The following is an 18,652-nucleotide window of genomic DNA, read 5'->3' on the forward strand; positions in this document are numbered from 1 at the left end:
CTGTGAGTTTGGCTGTGTCTTTGATGCATACCTTCATGTGTGCTTGTCTCAGGTGTTGTGGTTCAGTGGCCCCAAAGCTGGGGTAGGAGGGAGTGACCTGTCTCTCTAGTCTATGGCCAAGCCCTTTGCCCCCTCTAGATTAATTCCTTTGTAAATGGAGGGAAGTGTCTCTGGCTACTTTACCAGGTTCCTGTGAGGGTTGGAGATACAGAAGCACTTTGTAAACAGAAGTACTACACAAAAGAAAAGATTCCACGTTCCACTTTTTTGTTTGATACTCCTATGGTTTCTTATACACATATTTTCCTTGCCTATTAAAAAATGATGTATTATTGGCCGGGTGTGGTGGCTCACACCTGTAATTCCAGCACTTTGGGAGGCTGAGGTGGGCAGATCACTTGAGGTCAGGAGTTCAAGACCAGCCTGGCCAACATGATGAAACTCTGTCTCTACTAAAAATATAAAAATTAGCCAGGGGTGGTGGTATGTGCCTGTAGTCCCAGCTACTTGGGAGGCTGAGGCAGGCGAATCTCTTGAACCCCAGAGGTGGAGGTTGCAGTGAGCTGAGATCATGCCACCGCACTCCAGCCTGGGCAACAGAGCAAGACTCCGTCTCAAAAAAAAAAAGTATTATCCATTACCTACTTTGCTTCTGAACAGTGCTGGTAGCATTCTGAGTTAGGATGTCAGCTGGGGATAGTCACATGACGGTGACCAGGAAAGTAAAGCTAACGAGCTGACTATGTGGGAAGAGATGCGATGTTAGAATAGGACCTAAATATTCTGTCCTTTTTTCAGAACTAGAAATTCTTTTTCTTTCCATTGTAATGTAGTTCAAATCGGAACACACAAACACACACATCAAGAAAAATCTCTGATTCATATCTGCTCCTTGACTAAAAACTAAAGAAGCTGTTTAAAGATGTTTGGAGAGTCGTCAAATGTTTCTGGTCATCTTGTATGGAGGTGTTTGGGTTCTGTTTCAGACTGTGTGGCCAGCCCTGTTGGGCCGAGTCTGAGGCAGTGTTGATTTCTTGACTGCCCAAGCTGACCCCACAACAAGCATATCTTCAAAACAAAGCACATTCAAAAGGATGAACAGTTTTTGCTTCAGTAAAAGAATACTTTTTGCTTCAGTAAAGTGATACCAACTGTTTTTGCTTAAGTAAAAGAACCGTTTTTGCTTCAGTAAAGTGATACCATAATGTGGGATGGTGGAATTTGGAGGCTGAGCATTTTTTATTACTATGCCTTCAAATTCAAAAGTCAATTTAGATGCTGGGCAGATGACTTCCGTCACTCCATGTGTAAGTGAAGGCATTGGATTAAAACATCTCTAAAGTTCTTTCTAGTTCCAATTGTACAGTTCTCTTACTCTTCTACAATATAACACCCCCTTTATTTATCCTGGAATACTTTATAATAGAATACTTTAGAATCATGATACCCATCTATCAATAAAGAGACTGAGATGCTATCCCTGAGTAACTTCATCTTACTTTGATTACCTGGGCACACAAAGGGAAATGATTGTGTATTTATTTTTATATTTTTTTAATGCCTACATATGCCAAGCCTTTGTTAAGTGCTTGGAGTACAAGATGGACAGTAAACCCACAGTCAGTCAGTGTCATGGAAAGAGTTAAAATAGGGCAGGATGACAGTGGCTTTTTCCAGTTGGGAGCTCAGGAAACACCTCTCTGAGGATGTGACTTTAAAAACTGAGATAGAAATGATAAGAAATGACCCATATCAGGATCGGGGAAGAACATTTCAGACAGAGGAAACAGCTAGTAAAAGGCAATAGGATGGAAATAGGCTCAGTGTGCTCAAAGAACAGATGGGAGCCGATGTGGCTGGCACATGCTCTGTGAGGGGAAGATGGTGAGAGTGAGGGTCAGAGACAGGCAAGGACAGGTTGTTGAATGCTTCGTAAGCCTGGGTAAAAATTTGGGCTTTATTGGAAATTCAAAGAGAAGCCACTAGAAGGTTTTATTCTTACTTTTTTCTTTTCTTTTTTTTTTTTTTTTTTTTTTTTGAGGCAGAGTCTCGCTCTGTCACCCAGGTGAGTGCAGTGGTGCGATTATGGCTTATTGTAGCCTCAATCTCCTGGGCTCAAGTGATCTTCCTGCCTCATTTTTATTTTTATTTTTATTTTTTTTGAGATGGAGTCTTGCTCTGTCGCCCAGGCTGAAGTGTAGTGGCACGATCTCAGCTCACTGCAACCTCCACCTTCCAGGTTCAAGCCACTCTCCTGCCTCAACTTCCCGAGTAGCTGCAGTTATAGGCACGCGCCACCACGCCTGGCTAATTTTTTTGTATTCTTAGTAGAGACGAGGTTTCACCATGTTGGCCAGGCTGGTTTTGAACTCCTGACCTCAAGTGATGCGCCTACCCCGGCCTCCCAAAGTGCTGGGATCACAGATATGAGCCACTGCGCCTAGCCACAATTTTTTTTTTTTTTTTAGTAGAGACAGGGTCTCACTGTGTTGCCCAGGCTGGTCTTGATCTCCTGGGTTCAAGCGATTCTCCTGCCTTGGCTTCCCAAATTGCTGGGATTACAGGTGTAAGCTACCATGCCCACTCTTAGAAGGTTTTAAATAGGGGATGATGTGACCAGCTGTTGTGGCAGGAGTGGAAAGGGAGTGGCATGCAATGGAGACACAGTAGGAAGCTCCTGCATCCACAGGCAGGAGATCCTGGAGGGCGAATCTAGGATGTGGTTGTGGAGGTGGGGAAAACAAGCTGATTCTTGATAGACCTTGGAGGAAAAATCTGTAAGATTCTCCCTGATTGACGTGGGGTGGGTATGGGCTTGTAAGAGAAAGAGGACTCAAGAATCATATCTAAGCTTTTCATTTGACTGACTGGTAGTGGTAGTGCCATCCATTATTATTGGAGAAGGAAATAGACTTCTGTTGGGTTGGGGGAGATGGGAACAAGAGTTTAGCTTTGGCCTTTGTTCCCTTTGATACATCTTCAGACATCCAAGTTGTGTCAAGTAGGCTGAGTAGGCAGAAAATAATAGTGGCTGAGGCTGGGCATGGTGGCTCACACATGTAATCCCAGTGCTTTGGGCAGCTGAGGTGGAAGGACTGCTTGAGCTCAGGAGTTTGAGATCAACCTGAGCAACATAGTGAGACCCTGTCTCTACAAAAAATAAAAAAAAATTAGTGGTCAGGGTGGAGCCTGCCTGTGATCTCAGCTACTCAGAGACTGAGACAGGAAGATTGCTTGAGCCCAAGAGGGTGAAGCTTAGTGAGCATGGATGGTGTCTCTGCACTCCAGCCTGGGTGACAGAACAAGACCCTGTCTCAAGAAAAAAAAAAAAAGTGACTAAGACTGCAATAGTGGTTGTGGAGGTGGGGAAAAAAATGAAACTAAAGTATGTAGCTCTAGGGTGGTGATAGAGATGTAGTTTATTTGTAGATGGCATTTAAAGCCGTGGGAGTGGGTGAGTTAGTCTAGGTCAGGGTCAGCCAACTACTTTTCACAGGCCAAATCTAGCTCCCTTCCTGTTTTTGTTTCAACCACGCCTGCCTCCGTTTGCTTTTTAAAAATCTTTTAGGCCAGGCATGGTGACTCACGCCTGTAATCCCAGCACTTCGGGAGGCTGAGGTGGTTGGATCACTTGAGGTCAGGAGTTTGAGACCAGCCTGGCCAACATGGTGAAACCCTGTCCCTACTAAAAATACAAAGAAAATTAGCTGGACATGGTGGTGCATGCCTGTAATACCAGCTACTTGGGAGGCTGAGGCAGGAGAATCGCTTGAACCTGGGAGGCGGAGGTTATGGTGACCTGAGATTGCACTGCTGCACTCCAGCCTGGGGAATAGAGCAAGACTCTGTCTCAAAAGTAAAATAAAAATAAAAAAATATTTTAGCAAAGGTAATAGGACAATATAAGAGGGCTCAGTGTAAATGATTTCAATTGTGTACATGTAAGAATACAGTATTAATCAGTGAATTTGATTTTTTTCTTAGGAACATACATTGATAGGGTCAGCAGATTCCCAAGATATCCAACTGTGTGGCATGGGAATTCTTCCTGAACACTGCATTATAGACATCACGTCAGAAGGCCAGGTCATGCTGACTCCTCAGAAGAACACCAGGTAACGTACTTGAATTAGTGTTCATATCATGAGAGTTTTTCAGAGGAAGAAAGTACTCTACTGGCGACAATGGCCTTTGTTGCTTTTAAGTTGACCACATTAAGCTATCCAGTTGGTTGGGTGGGCCCCTTACATTTAGCTTTAATGCCTGTCACACCCGTTCCTTCCTCTGTATGCCCACTGCCATGGCCTTACGTATTTAGGCCCTCATCAAGTCTTCATCAGAGCCCCCGCTAACACCCTGAGTTGCCTCCTGGTTCACTCACCACAGCCCTAGAAGGCTTTCCTCTGTTTGTGATAGAAAATCCCTTATAGCCCCCTGGTTTATCTCCTCCTCCTCTGCACCTGCCAGTCCTTTGGCCTGCTAACTCCTGTTCGGTCTGCAGGGTTAAGGGCTGCCATGATCTCCTGCGGGGAGGTCCCTGTTTGGTCTGAATGCAGTGCCCTTAGGAGGTATTGGACCATCCCCCTGTTGTGGCAGTGCTTCTTAGTGTCTGCCTATGGGCTCTGAACCCTTATTACCCCATTAGACCGTGAGCTGCTTGAGGACAAGGGCCTTTTTTTGATTCTCCATTCCTGGCGCAGAATATGAGACTAGTACACAGGAACTTAATACACCATCGAGGAGTGAAGGGGCTCCACATTTTATGAATGACACATTTGTCACTTTGTTTCCATCTGCTATAGAGCTGTTATCCCCTGTTAGGGAGTTGGAAGTATAACAGTCTGTAACTGTTACAGACAGTGATTAACGAATTATGTTGACCTTTCAAATGCTGATTTGTTTCATTTTATGGTATCAAAAAATCACTAATATCACTGATTTTATCCATAAAGTCTTCAAGTATTGAGACACTATCAAGCTCTGGGGAAGGATCAAGTGAGAAAACAGGAGCAGAAGCTGGTGTGGCCCTCACAGCTGTGCTGTGCTCTTCTCTAGTGAGGCCATAAATAATCACACAGAACCCCAGCCTCAGGCAAGGGTTCTCCAAGACCGGGATGCAATAAGACAGAGCAGGCCACGTCATCATTTCGTTTAAGCACAGACGAAAACATGGTCACTGTGCCACCCGAAGAATACTCTTCTCTGTGCCTTATCAATGAGCGGTAATATTTTGAAAGGAATCTTCTGAGCATTAGGTCTCAACAGTGGGCTTAAAATATTCAGCACACTGTGGTGTAAACAGACATACTGTCATCTGGGTTTTGTTCCATTTACAGAGCACAGGCAGAGCTGTTTTAGCATAATTCTTAAGGGCCCTAGGATTTTCAGAATGGTCAATAAGCATTGGCATCAACTTAAAGTCACCAGCTACATTAGCCCCTAAGAGAGTCAGCCTGCCATTGAAGCTTTGAAGCCAGGCGTTGACTTCTCTTCTCTAGCTAAGAAAGTTCTAGATGGCATCTTCTTCCAATAGAAGTCTGTTTAATCTACATCGAAAATCTCATCAGCAATCTTGCTGCAGCTTCTACATTAGCACTTGCTGCTTCATCTTGTACTCTTATGTTATGGAGGTGACTTCTTTCCTTAAACCTCACGAACCAACTTCTGCTAGCTTCCAACTTTTCTTCGGTTGCTTCCTCACTTTTCTCAGTTCATAGAATTAAAGAGAGTTAGGACCGTGCTCTGGATTAGGGTTTAGTTGAGGGAATATTGTGGCTGGGCTGATCTTCTCTCCAGACCACTGAACTTTCTCCATATCAGCAGGAAAACTGTTCTGCCTTATCATTCATGTAGTCACTGGAGAAGCACCTTTAATTTCCTTCAAGAGCTTTTCATGTGCACTCACAGCTTGGCCAGCTGTTGGTACAAGAGGCCTGACTTTCGTCCTGTCTTGTTTTTTGATGTGATTCCTCAGTAAGCTTAATTATTTCCACCTTTTGAGAGGTGTGTGACTCTTTCCTTCACTTAAACAGGTAGAGGTTATTGTAGTTATTAATTAGCCTAATTTCAATATGGCTGTGTCTCGGAATAAAGAGACCCGAGGAGAGGGAGAGAGTCAAAACCCACACTGCTTTTATTAAATTTGCCATCTTACATGGGTGCAGTTCACGATGTTCCAAAACAATTAGGTGAGGTCAAAGGTCCCTGATCACAGGCCTCCATGACAGATGTGAAGTGAGCACATGCTGTTTGAAAAGAATCTCCCATAGCCTTGCTTAACACAGGATAGCTACAGACCTTCAATTTGTAAAAAATGTGATATCTGCAAAACACAATAAAGCAAAGCGCAGTAAAATGAGATGTGCCTGTGCTTTGTACCATCAACATTTTAGGTGAATCAGCAAAGGAGTGAATGTAAATATTAAAATTCACCAAGAACAGGTTGTATTTGGGGGAATTGTTGTTTTCCCTAGTAACTATATCTCTATGTTACTGGGAATTTAAAGCAGAAGACATGATACTGCACTCCTCGTTCACGTTTGATCTCTTCTCCTTACAGAACATTTGTAAATGGGTCATCTGTCTCCAGTCCAATACAGTTACACCATGGGGACAGGATATTATGGGGAAACAACCATTTCTTCAGGTATGATGTCATTCGTGTCCCTTGAGATTATTGAAGATTGTGCTCTGAAATAGGTTTACTCTTTAATATGTATTTTCTGTCTCTAAAACAATTATGTTATTGTGTGTGTACATATATATTTGCTGCATATATATTATATATATGTGTGTGTGTGTGTGTTCATTCACTGTATATGGTCTGAACCCTAGAGACATATAAACAATACACCGTGGAAAAATACTGAGTTCATCTACACAGTTTTTCCCTTTTATTTCCCACTGGAAGGTGATTCCTTTGCTGTGTGGTGTAAGAATTTATTAATAAACATTAATAGTTTTCCTGACATGTTTATCTTTTTAATTTTTTTTTTATGGAAACATGGTTTTGGTTTTAGTTTCCTTATCTATAAAATAAGGTTGGTATTTCTTTTAGAAATTCTTTTCAGCTCTAAGTCATGGCCAGTTTTACTGTAATGGGTTAGACAGATCATTTATTTCCCTGACAGAACCAGAAATCTAAAGGAACATGGTTGTTAGTGTTGGCTAAGCCTCTCAAATAAAGTCATGGCTAAAGTCTGGTCACTGTCTTGGCGTCTCTCTATGGCCTGAAGTTGGCCATGCTGCACTGCCGTCAAAACAGCATTCAGGTACAGGAAGAAAAAGGAGAACCGTAAGCTGTGCTAGCCCTGACTCTCCTGTTCATCCGAAAAAACAGAGAAGTCTTCCCAGAGTCCTCAGCAATCTCCTTCTGTCTCCTTTGCTAGAAATTGCTTCCTAGTTGCAAAGGGGGCTGCAAAAGACTGTATCTCGCCTGGGGCTGTACATGCGGTTTCCCAAACAAAATTGATGTTGCGTTGACAAGGCAGGCAGGCTGGAGATTGTAAAAAGTGAACATCCTGGTCTCTTGTTACTGTCACTGGTCATCGTGCTCCAGATGTCAGACTGACTTTTCTGTAGCTAATAGAGAGCGTTTGCCATGGGCCAGTGATACTTTGGTTACTGAGAAAAGGGTAGATGGGCACAAAGAGCATGGAGTATTTTTTTCCTTCCTAAATTAAATGACGTGTAAACTGCTTTGCTTTGTGTTCAAAACCCTCATTGTTTGGATGAAGCTGATCTTTCCAGCTTTAGCTCTAGTGTGCTGTACAAATTTTGAATATCCCGTTGTTTTACTCATTTCTCCAGGGAATGTGAATGTTTCCATTTTCACATCTTTTCCCACGCTTTCCCTCTACCCTGCTTTCTCTGTATCCGTGAAGACTCAGTTCAAATGATTTCCTCCTGTTGCACTTTCCTTTATCACCTTGCTCTGAAATCGTCCTCAGCTTTCCTTTAACTCTGAGTTTGTCACAGGTGTGTGGACTAGTGTCACACTTTCTGTTGTAAGTTTTTGTGGCACTTGAGTGTCTTATTTCTATGACTAGATTATCAACTTCCTGAGTACAGTAATTGCCTTGTACTTACATGGTATCTACTTGGCTTCTAGCAGATGCCATTACTTAATGAATGACATAAATAAGTACCTGTCTTAACTTCAGAAAATAATACTCTTTTTTTCCCCCCAAGACTCAATTTGCCTAAAAAGAAAAAGAAAGCAGAACGAGAGAATGAGGACCATGATCCCTCCATGAAGAATGAAAACAGTTCTGAGCAGCTGGATGTAGACGGAGACTCCTCCAGCGAGGTGTCCAGTGAAATTAACTTTAATTACGAATATGCACAGATGGAGGTCACCATGAAGGCCCTGGGCAGCAATGGTGAGCAAGTCAGGCGTGCTGTTAAGCACTGGTTCCAGTTGGTAGACTGTTGCCTACAGTCCCACCTACTCGGTAGGCTGAGGTGGGAAGATCACTTGAGTCCAGGATTTCCAGGCTGCAGTGAGCTGAGGTTGTGCCCATGAATAACCACTGCTCTTCAGCCTGGGCAATGTAGCAAGACCTTCTCTCTTGAAAAAAAAAAGATGATAGAGTGTTAAAAATGTTTATGATTGAGGCCTTTTTAAATGTTAAAAAGGAAAATCTTTATGTTGCTATTCTCTGTATTTTGTGTCTTTGGCTTTAATTTATATCAAAATGTTCTGCCTTAATATACAGTCAGATCACTTTGTTCTCATGGATAGAATCTCTCTGGTTTATTTTATTTTAATTTTTTGAGACAGAGTCTCGCTCTGTTGCCCAGGCTAGAGTGCAGTGGCACGATCTCAGCTCCCTGCAGTCTCCACTTCCTGGGCTCAAGTGATTCTATTCTCCTGCCTCAGCCTCCTGAGTAGCTGGGATGACAGGCTTGCACACCACCATGCCTGGCTAACTTGTATTTTCAATAGAGACAAGATTTCGCCATGTTGACCAGGCTGGTCTCAAACTGATGACCTCAGGTGATCCGCCCACCTCGGCCTCCCAAAATGCTGGGATTACCGATATGAGCCACTGCACCCGGCCAAATCTCTCTGCTTTAGAGACTTGCCTGCCACTGGCTTGTGATTGTATTTCTGGAGGATTCGCCATGTCTTAGGTTATGTGTAGAACATATAATAGACCTGCCTTTTCTGCAGGGAAGATGGTTGAGGATATGTCTGAGAATAGATAACAACCTGAGTGATTGAAAGTCAGGAAAGCTAAGTTTATGCCAAATTGTCTTTAAAGTATTAGTTAGGTGGTATAGTTAAGATGACAAACAACATCACCATATAGAACCACATTTGAAGTTTGTTATGTTGTAACTCGCGATCATTTATCTTTTTTAAAAATGTGTTTAGATCCAATGCAGTCCATATTAAACAGCCTAGAACAACAGCATGAAGAAGAAAAACGATCCGCACTGGAGCGCCAGAGGCTTATGTATGAGCACGAATTGGAGCAGCTCCGGAGAAGGCTGTCTCCTGAGAAGCAGAACTGCCGGAGCATGGACAGGTTTTCTTTCCACTCGCCCAGCGCTCAGCAGCGCTTGAGACAGTGGGCTGAGGAGAGGTAGGCGGCACAGAGAGGCTTGTTACACGTATAGCTCAGCCTCGCCACCTCTAACGCACCTAGGGAAAGTGTCAAATGGAAACATTGAGATGGTGCTTACAAAAGAATTATGTTAAAAGATAAGTGTTACAGCCAAGAACCACTTTGCATTTTTTTTTTAAAAAGGGAAATTGCCCATTTATATTGCATTATTTAAAACTGTTGATGTTAGGTGCTGCTCCATTTTCAGTTGGTATGGCTTTTGGATTTGGATATAGAGTACACTTTATCATTGTATTATGCTTCAGGTTCTGAAGCTTGGGTAGATGATTTTTAGAAAAACAAAGTTGATTATCTGGACTGATTAGCTCAGGTAGTTAAAGCATGGTGCTGATGAGGTGCAGATTGCAAGTGTCATCTCTGTACGGGATAATCAGCGTTGTATTGAAATGCGTCATCCCATGGTTGCAGACTACTTCACTAACCTCATATTATTTAAAGTTTGGTCTGCAGGCAGGCAGCTTCCCTTTCACCTGGAGATTGATAGAAATGTAGGATTTCAGGCCTCCACCTCAGACCTGCTGAGAAAATCTTGAGTTGATGAAGATCCCCTGGTGATCTGCATACACGGGCACTGCCCTTATCTACAGCCAGCCTGCTGTGTGGCTGTGCGCCAGTGCCTATCGTGTAGTTCAGGTTCAAGTGTGTGCATGGGTCAGTGTCAGCAACACAGTCCCTGCGTGCAGACCACCATGGAAAAGCTCAATTCACATTTTGGCAATGATGTACTGCCACTGTATGATTTTCTGACTAGCTGCTTTGTGTTAATCTCTTCCCTACCTCTGCCCCTTCTTTATTTTTTTAAGAGAAGCAACGTTGAATAACAGCCTGATGAGGCTGAGGGAACAAATTGTTAAGGCCAATCTATTGGTGAGAGAAGCTAATTACATTGCTGAGGAGCTGGATAAAAGAACAGAATACAAAGTTACCCTACAGATTCCAGCCTCCAGCCTGGATGCCAACAGGAAGGTGAGGTTGCCATTCCTTGAAAAAAACAAAGATCTCATTGGATAAGATTGCCTGATGTTTCCTGGTGTTATTTAAGCTTCAGATCCCTATCTGTGCCTGCCCCAAGTCAGATCCTTTGTCCTCCTTGCTTTTGGGTAGAATTGACTTCCTTTCCGTTCTCTGCCTTTGAGTGTATATATATTTTATCCGCTAGGGGAATATTCTCTCCATCTCACCTGGCCCTGACAGTTCATTTCACTCAACTTTCTCCCTTCAAATCTGTTTAAATTCTTTCTTAGAAGTCTTCTCTGATTCATCTTCCCCAAATGTCTTTTTTTTCTTCCTTATGCTACCACTCTACACCCCCTTTCCCACAATTTAGGTGTTCATTTTGCTTATGTTATTTTCTACTTTGAATAGCTTACTCTGTGAAACTGTTCATTAGTTGTGTCATGGTGTCATGTATATATTCAGGATCATACTTTTTTTGGTATAACAAGTTTAATAAAATGTAGGGGGAAGTCCCATCACAGTCTTCTATCTTTGCCATTCAGTTGGGTTTTTTTTCCTTCTTTTTTTTTTTTTTTTGAGGTTCTTTTCTAGCTCTTGATCACATTCATACATAATTTCTGATGGATTAGGTAGAATTTTCTATTCAGATGAATTTTTTTGTAGGTCCATGCGTTCTGTTTATCCTACAGTAGTCAATACAGAAAAGCTTTAATCGATCCATCTTGGATATTCTATTTTGTTTGTTCATTTGTTTGTTTGAGATGGAGTCTGGCTCTGTCACCCAGGCTGGAATGCAATGGTGTGATCCTGGGTCACTGCAACCTCCACCTCCTGGGTTCAAGCGATTCTCCTGCCTCAGCCTCCTGAGTATCTGAGATTACAGGTGTGTGCCACCACACCGGACTAATTTTTGTAGTTTTAGTAGAGATGAGGTCTTGCTGTGTTGGCCAGGCTGGTCTCAAACTCCTGACCTCAAGTGATCCACCTGCCTTGGCCTCCGAAAGTGCTGGGATTACAGGCAGATATTCTAATTTGATAGCAAGGATTACATCTTTCTTTCCCTATGACATCACAGCATTGAGGTCAGCATTTTGTACAGGGTTAGATATTTGGCAAATATGATTCTTAGTATTTTAAGAAAGGTATTGTCAATATGATGTGATCATTACAGATCATTGTTTTTGTATACTCTGTGTGTATTTTGAAAAATTTTACTTAATTAGAACTTACTAGTATTTGTAAGGGCAAAGTCTGGGTACAGTAGGACTCACCAAAAACCAAAGAGGAAGGCCAGTCACAAGGAGAAGGTTCAGGGCCTAGTTTCTTCTTGAAGGCTGAGAAGTACAAGATCCTCTTTCATTTTACAGTGTACGAGTTGAAAAAAGCAGAAATCTGAAAAATTTTTCCCCATTAAACATGACTGCAGCCCTTTTCTCTAACCTATTTTGGGGTTTGTTGAAAGGTGTGACTCTGCTTTGGGGTAGCCATGTCAACACCCAGAAGTAACTCATGTCACCTGACATCTCTCCTTAGTTTAGTTAGGCTGAATCTGTAGTCTTTAATGCAGCAGACTATTTTTTGGTATTTGAAAACTTGTTTAATGTCCCATCCATTCTGTGAACACTCTCTCCTCTGGCAAATTTTTTTCTTATTTCCAATTTTGCAAGAGGGCTAAGTTATGGTAGTTGCACCGTATTGCCCATTGCTATTTAGTCCCAGGTCCAGCATTCTCCCCCAGGAAAGCCACTACCTACAAAGGTCACAGATGGGATTTTTGGATTTATTCACTGGCTGACTGAATATAAGGTAGGAGGGCCTTTAATTTTGACTGTAGGATGGCTGGGCATGGTGGCTCATGCCTGTAATCCCAGCACTTTGGGAGGACAAGGTGGGTGTATCACCTGAGGTCAGAAGTTAGAGACCAGCCTGGCCAATATGATGAAACCTCATCTCTACTAAAAATACAAAAATCAGCCAGGCATGGTGGCAGGCACCTGTAATCCCAGCTGCTCAGGAGGCTGAGACCGGAGAATCGCTTGAACCCAGGTGGAGTTTGCAGTGAGCCAAGATTGGGCCACGCACCCTAGCCTGGGTGACAGAAAGAGACTCTGTCTCAATTAAAAAAAAAGAAAAACACATTTTGACTGTAAGAATTCTCAAATGTTTGTTTTATTATTTAAATTTTGTTTCTTAGAAAATGATTGTAGGCAAGATGTTAATGAAACATCAATATGTTTCCTTAAATTTTTCCCTGTATTTCAAAGTTCCCTTAAGTTTTAAGTGGAACAATTGAAAAATTAAGCCAGTAAACCTAGATTGATTAGCTAACCAGTAGATAAGTCTCCCTTGGGGAAATGTATAAGGGCTTTTTTTTTTTTTTTTTTTTTTTTTTAACTTTGTGGTTTTTAAAAGTTCTAAATTTTTTTCTATGTTAAAAATACATTGCTCAAGTTCTTCTGCTCTGAAAAAAATCCACATTGCTCTTATAAGCTGGAAAAACTTCAGAGCGTACCTTTTTTTGGAGGGGGGTGATATTTGCATAACAGAACATTACTATTTTATTTTATTATTATTATTTTTTTTGAGATGGAGTCTCACTCTGTCGCCCAGGCTGGAGTGCAATGGCGCGATCTCAGCTCACTGCAACCTCTTCCTCTTGGGTTCAAGCGATTCTTCTGCCTCAGCCTCCAGAGTAGCTGGGACTACAGGCACCCACCAGCATGCCTGGCTAATTTTTGTATTTTTAGTAGAGATGGGGTTTCACCATGTTGGCCAGGCTGGCCTCAAACTCCTGACCTTGTGATCTGCCTGCCTTGGCTTCCCGTAGTGCTGGGATTACAGGCGTGAGCCACCGCACCCGGCCAAACATTACTATTTTGAAGTGAACAACTCAGTGGCATTTGGCACAGTAACAATGTGGTGTGATCACTGCCTCCATCTAGTTCTGTATGATCTTAATAAGAAACCCGAACTGCATATTTGGAAACTGGTATCATTTATTGTTTCCACATGGGTAAACTGGGGACTTTTCAGTTTACTCTTTTAAGTGTTTCATGTTTTATACTCTATGAAGATGCCATCCATTACAATAAAACAAAATTCACCTTCTGAGAGGTAAAGGGACGTTTCTTCCCCGTACACCGCAGCAAACTTTCCCTCTCTCCCATTGATACATTGTGGTCATATGGTGGCCTGAATAAAACACTTTTATTTCAACTTGCTGTTAAATGTGGTCTTTTGGGTTTTAAACTTAAAATCATTTCCAACTACAGTCAAAATTTAAATGTGGTGGCTCATGCCTGTAATCCCTTTGCTTTGGGAGGCTGAGGCAGGAGGATCACTTGAGGCCAGGAATTCCAGACCAGCCTTGGCCATATAGCAAGACCCTGTCTCTGTGCAAAACAAACAAAATTAGCTGGGTTTATTGGGATGCACCCGTGGTTCTAACTACTTGGGAGGCTGATGCAGGAGTATCACTGGAGCCCAGGAGTTCGAGGCTGCAGTGAGCTGTGATGTGCCACTGCACTCCAGCCTGGGTGACAGAGTGAGATGCTGTCTCTTTACACACACACATACATACATACATACATACATACATACATATGTATATATTTATTTTTGAGAGCCTCACTCTGTCATCTAGGCTGGAGTGCAGTGGCGAGACTTCAGCTCACTGCAGCCTCTGCCTCCTGTATTCAAGCTATTCTTGTGCCTCAGCCTCCCAAGTAGCTGGCATTACAGGCACATGTCACCACACCTGGCTAATTTTTGTATTTTTAGTAGAGAGGGGTTTCACCATGTTGGCCAGGCTGGTCTTGAACTCCTGACCTCAAGTTATCCACTTGCCTTGGCCTCCCAAAGTGCTGGGATTATAGGCGTGAACCACCACGCCCAGCAACCCCCCCCAAAAAATTTTTTAATGTAAGTTTATACTTAAACTCAAGTTTATAAATAGATTTTGATTGTACTTGGGTATGAAGGTATTACGTTATAGCTTGTAAGACTTTTGGGAAACTTTGTAATCCACAGATTAAAGGGTGATTGCCATTTGAGTTTTGTGTAATGACATTTGACTGATGGGGGTGGAATTTTCAGCTTTGACTTCCCCTGCTGCCTGTGTGTTTCTCACGGTCATTCTTACTCTCTCTGCAGCGAGGCTCTCTTCTTAGTGAGCCTGCAATCCAGGTGAGAAGAAAAGGAAAAGGGAAGCAGATTTGGTCTTTGGAAAAACTGGACAACAGGCTGTTGGATATGAGAGACCTTTATCAGGAGTGGAAAGAGTGTGAAGAAGATAACCCAGTAAGTTATTTAAGAGAAAATCACTTAATTGGTGATTATGGAAGGAGCCAAGCTGGAATGAGCCTACCCATATCAGGGGAAAATTGTTCTTTTTCCAAAATTATAATCCTATTTCTGGAGTAAGGTTTATTTTAATCCCCTAAATTGTTTAGCAAATTAACAATTTTAATAATCTCTCTTTCTGGTATCTTCTTTTTTCTTCTCATTTCTGTCTTTTAGATTTCTAGCAGAATTCTCCACTTTCCATTCTGACTTCTGTTGGTGTGCGGGTGTCTGTCTCCTGTGCTCTCTGGGAAACTCTTTAGGACAGAGGCCAGGCCTCGTTATTTGTCTCTCCTCCCATTGCTCAACCCGTTTAACCTTGCAGATAATAAACCTACAGTATATGTTTTGTAAGTTGAACATCAGTGGTATCTTAATATTTACAAGGAACATTTTTGAAGAAGTTTTGATCATAACATAGATGCCGTAGATCTATATACATTGGTACTCTGTCCTCCACTTGCAGGTTTTCTTACTTAGATCAGCCGTGTACTCATATGTATTTAAAATAGAAATGCATATTACGTATGTCTGAACATATTTTCATTACTGTTAGGCCTGTTTCCGCATAGAGTTGTTTACTTCCTTTGCCTTTTGTTTTGTAAAAATGATTTTTCCAGATTGTCATCAATAAAAATGTTTCTTAGGTGACGTTTTTGCTTAAAACATGTTTGTCTCTTTGGTCCCCCTCTCCTATTTCAACTTAGAAATAAAACAACAATAGTAAATACAAAAGAGTCACTTCCATAAGGGCTTTCCTTTCTTTTTTTTTTTTAATTTTAATTTCTGTGTTAGTGTAGCCATTTTTTTCCCATAATTCATCCTCGATGTATTTTCAAATTAGAGAAAGACATGCTCCTTGTCTCAGTATTTTTTTTTTTTTTTTTTTTTTTGAGATGGAGTCTTGCTCTGTCGCTCAGGCTGGAGTGTAATGGCACAATCTCAGCTCACTGCATCCGCTGCCTCCTGGGTTCAAGTGATTTTCCTGCCTCAGCCTCCCGAGTAGCTGGGATTACAGGCACACGCCGCTGCACCTGGCTAATTTTTGTATTTTTAGTAGAAACGGGGTTTCACCATGTTGGGTAGGCAGGTCTCGAACTCTTGACCTCAGGTGATCCACCTACCTCGGCCTCCCAAAGTGCTGGGATTATAGGCGTGAGGGCTCACCTTTCATTAGCAGAGTTGTATCTGATGACTTGCTAGGAACAAGCAGAGCAGATAAGAATTACTGTCTTCCCCAAAAGAAAGGTGAAGTGTAGTTTAGCACACTCTACTTCTTTTTCTGGTCAACATGTATTGTTTATTTTGTGGCAGGATTTCCATGTAAAGTAGAATAACTGCTAAAAGTAATGACCTGTTACTGGGATCGCTCTGTCATGGGTGGAGGATGCTGACCTCCATTGTGAATGGGAGTGACCTCCACTGTGAATGGGAATGAGGAAGACTGTGTGTGGGAGTAATAGAGTGCTGTGCTTCGGCAAAAACTTTAGAGTGTTTTACTCTAAAAAATACAAGAGTCAGGATGATGAAAGTTAAGTTTAATGACCTAGAGTGCATCAAAAAGCAGTAGGTGGAATGCATTTATTGTAAGTGGTTATTCTGAAGTTGTATGTTCTCAATCTCTTTACAGGTCATACGATCGTACTTCAAACGTGCTGATCCATTCTATGATGAGCAGGAAAATCACAGTCTGATTGGGGTGGCCAATGTCTTCCTCGAGTCCCTTTTCTATGATGTGAAGTTACAATACGCTGTCCCCATCATCAACCAGAAAGGAGAGGTTGGTTGGTTTTCTTTTCATGCCTTGTTTCCTGTAGAGAACAGTTTAAGAAACAAGAGGGTGGTGATGGGACATTGTTGCTATTTTTTGTCAGTAATGTGTCTTATTAATACCTTGTGTTTCCAAGGACTCTGAGGGCAGAGTAACTGTCAGAGACTAGGCCTCTAAATCCCCATTAACCTGACACCTTGACTCTAAAAGAGAAGAGAGGTCGTCTTAAGGGAGCATGAACCAAATCTGGAGAAATGTTTCTGCCTTCCCCCATTGCTGCAGGTGGCAGGCCGGCTGCATGTGGAGGTGATGCGCATCAGTGGTGATGTCGGGGAAAGGATCGCGGGAGGGGACGAGGCAACAGAGGTCTCCTTTGAGAAGGAGACCCAGGAGAACAAACTGGTGTGCATGGTAAGTCCCAGCTTCATCCTAGTATTACATTGATATAAAAGTCATTGCAATTTTTGCCATTACTTTTAATGGCAAAAATCACAGTTACTTTTGCACCAACCTAATAGTTCAAGTGGGGCTGATTTTGAGAACTGCAGGTCTTTAGATGTAAGTATCATGTTCCTTTTCAAATTTTGGAAGTAGAGCTGAGCCTCCCCCACTCAGGAAAATGCAAAATCCCCTCCTTCATTTCCAAACACCTGCTAGTGGGCCAGACCTGCTGGTGGCTGAGAATCCCCACAGGAACCAGTTATAAAAAGAAGGTGCTGGGGGGCAGGAAGTCAGCAGGGGGCGTAGGTGCTGTGTACAAGTGAGAAGGAGGTGAGGTGAGGCAAAGGAAGCCTAAACCTGACTCTTAATTCATAGCTCATCCTAGAACCAGTCCTCTTTCCCAGTAAACGTTTTTAGAATTGAAGCTGATGTTGAAGGGAGTAAGTTACGTGTTAGCCACAAGGTAGCATGAAGCTGGAGCTGTTGGAGTCAGGGTGCTTTCTGTAAGGCTTCGCATATGTTGAGAGGGCTTCTGGTGTTTCAGTTACTTCACTAGGAGGGGGAGGAATCTTAATTCACTGAATGGTTCATTTTTATTATATTGTACTTGATTTCAGAGCAGCTTCTTTGAGTCATATGATGATCAGAGATGGAGACATAGGGTTGATGACCCCACAATGGCCCATTTTAAAGGTGATGGACTAGTAAATGCAACTCTCAAATATCACCTTCTGCTATTAAAGTAAAATAACATACAAGGACACTTCTCACTTGGGAAATGTATCCTTATTATGGAAAAAAAGTTGTACATTCTGAGTAATATGGACTTCCTAAAATGAAGTTAAAATACCATGTTTTTTAATGGAAGATATCAAACATATACAAAAATAGTGAGAAATGTGTTACTGATCCCCATTCACCTTCACTCCACAATTATCACCTGTGGTCAAGCTTGTTTCATTCATACACGCAGTCACTTCTGTGCTGCCCCCTCTCTTAGCACCCCAGGCACCCCAGCATCGTATCTTATCTGTAAATAGTTCAGTGTGTGTCTCCAAAAGATGAGTCCTTAAACCAATATAACCATAGTTGTCAAAATTAGTAATTTGTCAAAAATTAATAATTTCTTAATATCATAAAATTGTCAGTTTCCTTAATTGTCTTGGTTGGTACGTCTCTTGGGTCTGTTTGAATCTTTAGGCCCTGGTATGCTCGTGCTGTCTGACTTGCTCGCTTTCTCTTTTTGCCTCTCTCACCAAACCTGCAATTTATTGTAGAAACTGGGTTGTTGACCTGTAGTTTCCTATAGTCTGGATTCTGCTGATTGGTGTTACTTAGCATGTTAAGATGCTTTGCTGAAAATTGGTAGTTAGGTATACACGTGTTACGTGAGGGAGGGAGGAAGGCAGCCAAGGTACTTTGTGGGTGGTGGCCTGTGTTTTTCCATCAGGGGCCACGTCTTGTCTGGTTGTTTGTCTTTTGGGGATGATCAGCCACTGATGATTATTAC

The 18,652-nt window shown here is 42.2% G+C and overlaps 2 protein-coding genes across 10 annotated transcripts in view; one reads left to right on the forward strand and one right to left on the reverse strand.

The window, feature by feature from the left end:
• The window catches only part of DCTN6 (dynactin subunit 6), a 1,120,059-nt gene that overhangs the window by 1,027,404 nt on the left and 74,003 nt on the right, over positions 1-18,652 (reverse strand). Inside the window, exon 1 of one of the 4 annotated variants that reach the window (XM_050802576.1) lies at positions 2,395-2,398. The exons of the other annotated variants lie outside the window; for them this stretch is intronic. The gene's annotated coding sequence lies outside the window, so the exon portion shown is untranslated. Of the gene's footprint in view, positions 1-2,394; positions 2,399-18,652 lie in introns of those variants that run through there. 4 annotated transcript variants of the gene reach the window in all.
• Positions 1-18,652, forward strand: part of KIF13B (kinesin family member 13B) — a 194,916-nt gene that overhangs the window by 103,826 nt on the left and 72,438 nt on the right. For all 6 annotated transcript variants that reach the window (XM_050802410.1, XM_050802406.1, XM_050802408.1 and 3 more), the window contains 8 exons: positions 3,985-4,115; positions 6,560-6,646; positions 8,191-8,381; positions 9,380-9,590; positions 10,436-10,598; positions 14,742-14,888; positions 16,561-16,710; positions 16,984-17,112. In XM_050802410.1, coding sequence (XP_050658367.1) covers positions 3,985-4,115; positions 6,560-6,646; positions 8,191-8,381; positions 9,380-9,590; positions 10,436-10,598; positions 14,742-14,888; positions 16,561-16,710; positions 16,984-17,112 — 1,209 coding nt within the window. The remainder of the gene's footprint in view (positions 1-3,984; positions 4,116-6,559; positions 6,647-8,190; positions 8,382-9,379; positions 9,591-10,435; positions 10,599-14,741; positions 14,889-16,560; positions 16,711-16,983; positions 17,113-18,652) is intronic.

Source organism: Macaca thibetana, chromosome 8, assembly GCF_024542745.1.
Source record: "Macaca thibetana thibetana isolate TM-01 chromosome 8, ASM2454274v1, whole genome shotgun sequence".
Taxonomy (NCBI): Eukaryota; Metazoa; Chordata; class Mammalia; order Primates; family Cercopithecidae; genus Macaca; species Macaca thibetana.